Source organism: Sander lucioperca, chromosome 22 (genome assembly GCF_008315115.2).
Source record: "Sander lucioperca isolate FBNREF2018 chromosome 22, SLUC_FBN_1.2, whole genome shotgun sequence".
Taxonomy (NCBI): Eukaryota; Metazoa; Chordata; class Actinopteri; order Perciformes; family Percidae; genus Sander; species Sander lucioperca.
Genome location: NC_050194.1, coordinates 13,015,788 through 13,025,758, shown reverse-complemented (window position 1 = coordinate 13,025,758; position 9,971 = coordinate 13,015,788). Strand labels below are relative to the sequence as shown.

Genomic DNA, 9,971 nt, shown 5'->3' with positions numbered 1-9,971 from the left:
AAAGATGGCCTAGATGTTTGGCATTTAACAGGATGGACGTGGGGTGCATTTATGCAGAATAAGTTCCTTTCATGGATTAACCTCGGTGACAATACGTTCTGGGTGGGTTTTGTCTGATTTCGTCACTGATATTATCACCACTATTATTACTGTTCCTCAGTGTTCCTTTTGTGGGCTTGTTGCTGATAAGAAAAACCATCATCACTGACATAAAACAGCTCCTGTATATGCAGGTCTGAGGGAGGGGTGCAACAGAAAAAAACAGAGAAACGCATACAGAGCTGCATTACAGTCGAAATCTGTGTTATGATTTTGTTGATAGTACTATCTCAGGTACATTTTTCTGGAATAACTGGTCCAGTTTGTGCTCAATTGCAACAAACATTTTAGTTTCCTGCTTGATAAATACAAAAAAGATAATTTCCTATTCAATATACGTATTTCCTCAAATCTTCGTCCCATTTCAAAACTAGAATGAAATAATCACCATTGGAGAAGCATACTGAAGGCTACTTATAGACAAAAGTGCCTTCATTAAGTATAAGTCATCATCTAATTCTGTTAAAAACACTCATTTTGCAAAACCAGTAGTCTGTAGAACATCTATAGAAGAGTGTGTAAAAGCCTGTCTGAACATGTTAATAGAGCAGATGGCACCTATCATTACCAGGATGACTAATGGTTAAACCACAAACCATACATTCAATCCAGGTTTAGCACTGCGTAAAGTCTGACTCTTTCCTTATGTGGTTGCCATATTGACCGGCCACGATCCAATATATGATTGATTTATTTCACACGTAATGATACATGGCTAGACAACTGTACACATTATATCAAACTAACAAAAATAAAGAAATACATAGTTGAAACGCAATAAGCGTAAATGGCATATAACATATGAAAGTTACACTGTAAAAATGTGGATCTTACAATTGTCATACAACCAGACATTATTATTATTAATATACTGTACATTTCCATTCATTCCAATCATCCTAACATGGATGTTTAATCCCTTCTTGAATGCTGCTGCAGATAGATGTCTAATCATCCTTATGACAGCATTTTATGGCATAATTATGGTAACCATGAGCAAGGAGGTCATATCAAATTCCTGTCTAAAAGCAAATATCTGGCTACTGATCTGATTCAAATAACACATTGTCAACACTTTGTTTTACCCATACAGGTCTTTGCAATGGATTACCTTTCTGTGTTTGTGGAACATTGTTTTAACCATTATTTGATGCTGGCATTTAAGTATCAGAATTGTCAATTCAAATACCAAGTAGTTGGCTTTTACAAAATACATAATACACTCTCAGAACACAAAAGTTTGTTATGATTATTACTGAAGCAACAGAAAAAAGTTTGTCAAACAGTGATCTGCATTTACTGTTCTACAACCTAAATGGACTTTATGTCACAAAGCCAATTCAAAGATTCACAATGAGTGTTGCAATTGAGCCCTTATGTTTCTGAGAAGTAGCCAAACTTAAAACATGTATCATAACCAACCTTCACTATAGCCGCCCCTGATTATTCACAAAGAAACAAACTATACCAGCTTATACATCCACCCCAAAATATCTCTGCATCGGAGTCCGCAATGATACATATTTAAATGAAAATATATTTATATAATTTGTGGATTTTTCACAGTAGTTTGTACTGCACTGTACCTTTTTGTCCATCTATTTATGCCTACATAATTGTCACCTTGAGGGAGTCTATTGAGTCACTTGACAGAGTGTCTGGCTTGTGTTTTGTGTTGAAGAAAAATGTCTTTTGGATTTTGTTCTGTAATATCTCCGATCTTCTGTGTTGTAAGTGCTGTGCATGTCTTTCATCTCTGCTGGCCATCAACGATTTGGGGACTGATTACTCTGAAGGGCTAGTTTTTCCCTACGCGAACACAGCTTGTAGAAACTGCAAAAAAACATTTGCTTTGGCACAGATTTACATTGTAGCAATGTCCATTCCTTGATCTCCATGGCCATGATCGTTACTACAAACACAAGTGGCCCATTGTGGTAATCCTTGGCTCAGTACACTGTCACGGATAAGTCTATGTGTTTGTGTATTGCCGTGTCAGTCTATCCTCTCTCCTGGTGTAATGTCAATGCACTCTAGTGTCTAATCATTCCACGCATAAACTCAACATCAATCCCCTCTCTGTCTCTGACTCTTGCTCACTCTCTTCCTATACTCTCGCTTTTGTTTTTAGATCTGAGTCTCTTGGACGTTTTCCTTCGAGCTCCCCTTGAAGAGAAGAGGCTCCATTTGGGGATTCTGGTTATGGCCCATGAAACCCTTGATCGATCCATGTAAGCCCATGGTAGGCATGGGGAGAGACATCGGCAGTGGTGGGGACATAGAACAGGGGTTGATGTTGGTGCCATTGCCTGATGAGGTGAGCAAAGTAGATGTAGAGATTGGGACTGAGGTACAGGAGATGGGGATATCCTGGACTTGCTGGTTCTTGCTATTGAGGATCACTCCTTGTCCCATCCCGTCAGAGCCAATACTAAGACCCATCACATTGTTGTTGAAATGATGGGTCTTGTAGTAATGGTTGAGAGTATCTGTACGGCCAATGTTGGGAAGGTTGACCATTTCTGGATGATGTATCCTTAGGGTTCCTTCTCCACCACCAGAATTCATTGTTGAACCACCTGAGATGCCACTCCCGGCCCCAGCTCCGATCTCATCTTCCACATTGACAATCTCGATGGCTCTGGCAGGGCCATGGTGCTTGTGTAGCTGGTGCTGCTTCCGAAGTTTATAGAAGACCACCAACATTACAGCTGCCATAAAGGTAATGGCCACGAAGCAACCAATGATTATCTTAGTTGTTTTCATTACATCATCCAAGCCTGGAATGTTAGTTACATCCATTATGGACACAGTCACTGCATTTTCAGTAGCTCTGTTGGCTCGTGGGGACAGTGAGGAAAGAGAGGAGAGAGAAGGCGAAATAGTGATGCCAGCTTGACCCCCTAACACCCCTCTTTGAACAGTAGGGAAATCTATGAAGGTCTCGTTAATATACTGTCTTGCTGAGTTCTCCTCATCTCCTCTCACCGTCTCGACTGTTTCCACAGTGACAGTGGTGAAATAGCTGTAGCTGTTGCTGGGGTCCGAAGCGGACACATTGAGCACAGCGGTTGCAGTGGTGTTTCCAGCGGAGTTGGTTACCATGCAAGTGTACTGCCCAGTGTCTTGCACGGTCACGTTTGTGAAGTTCAGTGTTCCGTCATGAAGCACTGAGATCCTAACTCGGTATGATCCGTGGGTCATTAGAGTGCCATTTGGAGTGAACCAATTCACAGAGGTCATCGAGGTTCCAGTACGACATTTGAGCTCAGCGGCCATGCCCTCAGTGACATTAAGGTCAGTGGGTGGCTCAACAATCACTGGGGCAAAGCAGGTGAAGTGGCTCTGGTCTAGTTCCCCAATGTATTTGCCTTTTATAGCTGGAGGCGCATGGCATCGAGCACAGCATGTAGTGTTGCTGGGAACTGTTTCTTTCAGCCACCAACTGAGCCACAGAACATCACAGTTGCACACCCAGGGGTTGTGGTTGAGATGTACCCTCTCCAGCTGGTGCAAAGGGGTGAAGAGGTCATGGGGTAGGGAATGTAGGGAATTGTGGGAGAGGTTGAGCTCCTCCAAGTTTTTGAGGTCATCAAAAGCATTGCGTTCAATGACTGACACTCTGGAGTGCATTAGCCACAGCTTGCGAAGGGACACAAGGCCCTGGAAGGATCCAGGCCTGACTATACCCAGCTGGTTCCCTGACAGCTCCAACTCCTCTAGTCGTACTAGTGGGGTGAGGTTAGGGATGTCCTTCAAGCCGCACATGCCAAGATTCAAGAAGCGCAAGTTGACCAGACCTTCGAAGGCAGCCTCTGAGATGAAATCCAGCTTTCTGAGTTCCCCTAGATCGAGACGGCGTAAAGAGGGAACACGGTGAAAGGCAAATGCGGGCAGTGTCTCGATGGGGTTGTTTCGTAGCCATAGTTCCCTTAGCTTGCTGAGGTACTCAAAGGCTTGTGACGGTACCACTGTGAGACGGTTGTCAAAAAGCTCCAGCGTGTTGAGGTTGGGAAGGCCGTTGAAAGCTCCCACCTCAATTTGTCGGATGTGGTTCTTGGAGAGCTGGAGGATTTCCAAATGCCGCAGGTGCTTAAATGTGTCAGACTTGATCACCTGGTGTGGAAACAAAAACATGGAGGCATGTTGTAGCAACATCAGAATTACTACTGTCAACATATATTATTTCAGTCTGAATGTATGGTCTGTTTGAAGATGAAGCCATATTTACCTGAATTGTGTTCTCTTGTAGATTGAGGTATCTTGTGTTCTCTGAAATACTGTCTGGGACTTGATCTAAACTCTTCCTTGTACAGATGACACGGCTCGCCTGATTGGAGCAGGTACAGGGGTTGGGGCAGGCGGGTGCTGCCTCTGTCAGCTGTGGTCCATGGTTGTGAAACCACAACAAAAGCTGGACCAACCAGAGGAGGAGGGAAGGGGTACAGGGGTTGGTCACCATGACAACACGCATGGCAACTGAGTCATGACCCACCCCTATTGCTATGATGTTGATAATTCACCTCCAAACAGAGGAATTTAAGTGCTTATCTTGATGTTCATATTGTATTCTCTTTTTTTCTCCTTCAAGCAGTCACTTTAAAAACGGAGAGGGAAAAGGTTAATGTTATATTAAACTGACTATTTATCATAAATAGATTCTTATTTTACTTTGTTCATGCTTCTTTGACTGTCAAACAACTTCTTTTAACATGTCATTTAAGGGGAAACTCTATTTTTTGTTTCCCATGACAATTATTAAAATAGAAATCAAATTTGGGGGAGGGTTTGCTCTTGAAAGTGTTGTCTCTGTGGAGGCTGAAGCTTCTCACTGTAGGGGGAAGAGAGAAAAGGAGAGAGAGGAAGGAGGTCAAGTAAGTGAAGAGTGATGTAGCTTTAAGATATTAGCATAGCACATACATGTATGTATTACCAGAACTGAATTTAAATCTCAAAATATTACAATGCCCTTTTGCCAGAGTGTATGACAAGCTCATGAGGCTTTTTTTTCTGAGAGGTGGCTCTCAAATTGTGGCCTATAGTCTAACTTGTTTGTCAGCTGCCATTTTCTTCATACATTGAACTTAACATCTGTGTCATGGTCTGAAATGGCCACAAAATTCTAAAACTTAAGCTGGGTCACAAGTGCTGCAGCAGACCCATTAGGATGACGTTCTCATCGTCCACTTTATGATCCTGGTACGCTTCTACTCTTAAAACATAACGACAGAAGTAGAATCTCATATTTAAAAGTATGCCAAGTTATTGAATGCAATTACAACTGCTGCCGAGATTCATCTAGACCTAAGGTTAATGCAGACATTCGTGCAATCCATCATGAGGCAGCAGCAGTAATTTAGCAATTAAGATATGAAGGAATGATGATTGACTTCTGAAATGTTACTGCAATGCACACGCTGTGTACAATAAGCCACGCACAATCAGACAAGATCCCTAGCCACTAAAGTTGATGAACCAAACACTAAAATAACAACTAGATTGTGAACAAAGACAAAAATATGGTGCAAAATACTTTTAGGGCTTTTGTTATACACAATTGTGTATTTGTGTGTCTTTGCTTAAGAGGGCGTCACACAGAAATGGCTGCAAGCATCAGAAGACTCACTAAATTTAGAAAAGGTTGGGCTGTTTCCCTTTAAACGATTAGACCAGAAAGAAAGTGTTCATTGTTTTCTCAAGCACGTTATGTTCTACACTATGACTCTCCCAGTCACAAGCCTGTGCTGTCTGTTGAAAACAAATAGGAAGATCTCTGTAACCTGTCACTTATTTGACTACTGTGTTACCATTTTTGAGATTTTAAATCAAATAACTCTTGGGTATTCTTGGATCTTGGATATTTTCCAAATTGTCTATGTTTACTCTCTAATAAACACTTGTTTTTTAAAAGCTCCATGGCAGTCCTTAGCATCTCCTCTCCTATGCAGCGACGATGCATGCGCTCCTAGAAACACGGTTGCTGTGGCAACCTGCTCACTCACCATCTTGTGTTTTTACTGTCCAGTGGCCTATTCCACATTACCGTGTTTAGCAGAGCCTGATGAACATTTTCTGTTCAGATCTGATCAGCAGCACCTTGGTGCACTAAATCAACTTATATTTGACTTAAAGCTTAAGGTTTATTCCCATCACAGCATTTAGTGTTACGTCACGTATAAAATCAACAGTCATTCACTTACTAGATACCTCTATCTAGAGGAATACAAACTAAATACATACGGAAATATACATTCACATAAGTGCAGGGAGACCTAAGAAAGCACAGTTGAACCTTGGCCTTTAATATCACAACAGAGGGAACAGATTTGTCATGAATCTTAATATCTACAAGGTCTGATGATTAGGTCAACATCAGTCTTTATTAAAAACATAGCTCTGAGAACTCTTAAAGCAGCTATTAAGAAAGCTCATAAGGGAGTGTATGCTAAAAATAGACTTTTTAAATGCTCTGCACATCCCAGACTCTCTCTCTATCTCTCTCTCGCTCTCTTTCTCCACCACAAACCACACACACACACACACACACACACACACACACACACACACACATCCATATCACAGAGAAATAACACATTGCCCATCTCCAATGAGAAAATGAATACACGTGCTGAAACCTAAATGTTACTGTATGCAGTCCCTTTGCAGAACTCCTCATTATGCTGTTCTTTACAGAACGTTTCCTTGAAGAGTCTGCTTCTCATCCCCATCCAGCAGGTTATTGTGCATTTCAATAATGTGACTGAGATGAAAATAAAATGTATTGCCCAGACATCATAATTATATGTGATCCAGGATGGCAGTTTGATAGTTAAGAATGTTTAGCTCGACAGAAAATGATTTTTGGATGCATCAAAACATAACTGTTGATATTTAGCTGGTCAAGGAATTGATCATTGTGCTTTCAAAGCGAAATTTGTTTTTCACACACTGGAACTTCATTATATACAGTGTTATTCATTATATACACTGTTATAGTGGTGCTTTCTCTTTTTTCTTTTGAATGGGGCTGTCTTGAAACTATTAGCAGATGAATGTGATTTCAAGAATGCCATTTTCTAATTTATCCTGCTACTTCCACTATTCTAGATTTACAAATATAGGCATACTGGAGAGGGAATGGAGAAGTTTGTTTTCCACATATGTAAATATAAGAGATGAGCAGCTGTATTCAGCAAAAACACATTCGGATATTGGTCTAAAAAATTGGTCTTGTGTTTCCTTTATTGCATCAATACAGGAAAGATGTATTTCCCATCAGACAAAAGCCTTTGCCAGCTGTCAACAGTTTGACAACAGTTTTTTCTCAAAATAGCATTGAAGAAGTAGGCCTACAAAAAGTACATTAAAGGAATTGAGCTTTTTTCTTCACATTGTGTTGCTTTATGGAGAGACGGTCAAAACAATCTATGTAAAACACCACACAGGGTAAAATTGTATGGAGAGAGAGACCTTGAATTTGCCAGCAGGACGCCTGTTGCCTTGACCTTCCATCTTTAAGTTCTCCACAAGAACAACAGCACACTCGATGATGGTCTTTATTTTTAGATTATTACACCTTGACTCATCTGAGGGCCAATTCCTTCACCAGCAGCCTTCATCCTCATCCTTGTGCAAAATGTGTTTCCTTTAGGTCTATGCCATGGTTAAGACGTCGACTACATTGTATTTCTTTTCCAACCAATTTCACTTAAAGGTATTTCTCTTTTTTGATCTTGGCCGTTTTTTCATGTCAAGCGCAGATTGCAACCATGTAGATATTGATTATTCGATCAAGCCTGAGAAAGCGCTCAGTCGTGAAAAGACAAATTAGCTGCAAGCTGCTGACCAATTGCTACAAACCAATCACATCATCGTAAGCGCCTGATTGTATCAATGCCCTGCTCTCTACAACAGAGTCATTAAGGTTTATGAAGAGGCAAAAATCGTGGTGGTGTTTTCAATAAACACCGAGGCTCTGGGCTGGGATGCTTCCTGTATGCATACACAAGGCCCAATTAGACCTTATGTATTTACAGATGGTCGAGGATGAACACAAAGCGACACAGGTGCAGCAGGGCCAACATCATCTTCTGTCACTATGACAACACTAGACTGATTCAGGACGTGGGAATCAGGGTAGGATGAGACGCATTTCACCAATATAGTAACAACCAGCGCTTTAAAAGACAGTGAAATTGCTTCATGCCAAATTTTTGCTCAACTTTTAACTGATGACAGTTCTATTTTTCCCCATTTCTCTGATATCAACTCGTGAAAAAAAGAAGAAAAAAGCCACAACCTAACCATTTCTCCTGCAGTCGCAAACTATAATCTGCAATGTCTCCTCATCATATAGCCTCTAGCATAATTTCTCCTACATTTTAACAGAATGGCCTTATTCATCTATGCAGCTGCGCTCACTACGGCGCACCTTCTCGGAAACGCAATTGAAATTCTGAATAGGCCTAATTCTGCACATGCTGCATTACAAAATGGCTTGCATCCATTCTCTCTTCAGGGTAATGACAACATGACTGCACCCAAAAACAATCCATAGGCTCAGTATACATATTTGTTGTGGAAAATAATGTGTGGACATGTGAAACACAGGCTTACATAAGGATCCATGTTATTTCAATACATTTGGAAGGACTACCACAGCTTTATTCCACTGACATCGACTGTATCTTTTGCTGATATTAATTATTTACTATGATTATTAATCTGTGCAACCTTTGCACATTTCTAATTCAATCTTTGTCGTCTCGTGACTAATTTCAGCATCCGTGCAGATTAGGTAACATATGCAATAATTACGCCGGCCATTTCAGTCCCTTGTACCTGTACAACTAATATACACGTACCTTAATGTTTCGGCGGCTGCGGCGTAAGGTCGATGTTTCCTCTCCCCTCGTCCCTTCTCCCGATCGCCAGTTTTCCAGCCTCGCTATCTTTCTCTGCTTTTCTCTTCCCTAAATTGATTCGCTTGTTTCCAAGGCTGTGAGCTGGCTCTTGTTCTTGCTGGCTATTCCGCAGCGCCAACGCAACGCGGGGGGCTACAGTGATGGCAGGTTAAAGATGAACACAATCCACACACACACAAGGAGAGGGAAGAGAGAACAAATACGAGATCAGATAAATGGTCGTTGGAGAAAATGATGTTAGTATTGTCACATTTAGGGAACGAGGTCTGGGACGAGTGCATCCATGCGCCGTATCATCCTTGGAGAGGAACGCAGGCAGCAAACGCGACGGCGCCCTGTGGGCAGAGCATTTTGCGTCCAGCATAAGCGGCTCTTTACGCACATTCCGTATGTTACAGTCTGAATCCCACTAAGACAGCATTAGAAGAATAGGTGAAGGACCAACGACTTATGGATGCACCTGCATTCTTTAGATTATTTAAAGGTTTTAAACGCTTTAAACTCGCATGAAATTGTGCTTTGAATGTTGCACGGTTCACTATTGCTTTAGTCTGCAGGTTTTGTTTCAGATCCCCAGTGCAACACGAGCTCTATATGCCTGTAATGAATATAGTCACGTCACATATTTATAAATATGACTCAGCAGCATGGAATGATCAGCAGGATACATTGAGTCAGTTTGTTTCTCCTTATACTGTGACTTTTAATGTATTTTTGGTCATTTTTCGAGGTTAATCAACATGTGTCTGTTGCCGGTTTACTGTTGAAACAACAGGCCAAAACATCTGCAGTAAGAAACATTTCTGCTCCGGTGGGTCTTAAGAGGTTTGTAGGCCTACTAATGTTCATATTCATAATGAGTGTGCAGTGCTAGCACATGCATTTTAGTAATAGCCAGCTAAGATTACATCTAGCAAACTAATGAGGTCTGTATTCTGCAATCTTTGC

General features: G+C 41.2%; 1 protein-coding gene across 1 annotated transcript; it reads right to left on the bottom strand.

Moving 5' to 3' along the window:
* Nucleotides 1-9,490, bottom strand: lrrc4bb (leucine rich repeat containing 4Bb). The gene is made up of 3 exons (XM_031315434.2): nt 8,964-9,490; nt 4,331-4,930; nt 1-4,215 (listed from the first exon to the last, which is right to left on the bottom strand). Exons 2-3 carry the CDS (start codon nt 4,571-4,573, stop codon nt 2,227-2,229), a joined length of 2,232 nt encoding a protein of 743 aa, XP_031171294.1. The 5' UTR covers nt 4,574-4,930; nt 8,964-9,490; the 3' UTR covers nt 1-2,226.
* Between the last annotated feature and the right edge of the window lie 481 nt (nt 9,491-9,971).

Coding starts and splice junctions, on each gene's coding strand:
- lrrc4bb (XM_031315434.2), bottom strand. CDS start 4,573: ATGCGTGTTGTCATGGTGACCAACCCCTGTACCCCTTCCCTCCTCCTC. Junction 4,216..4,330: donor TACAAGAGAACACAATTCAG/GTAAATATGGCT, acceptor TTTCCACACCAG/GTGATCAAGTCTGACACATT.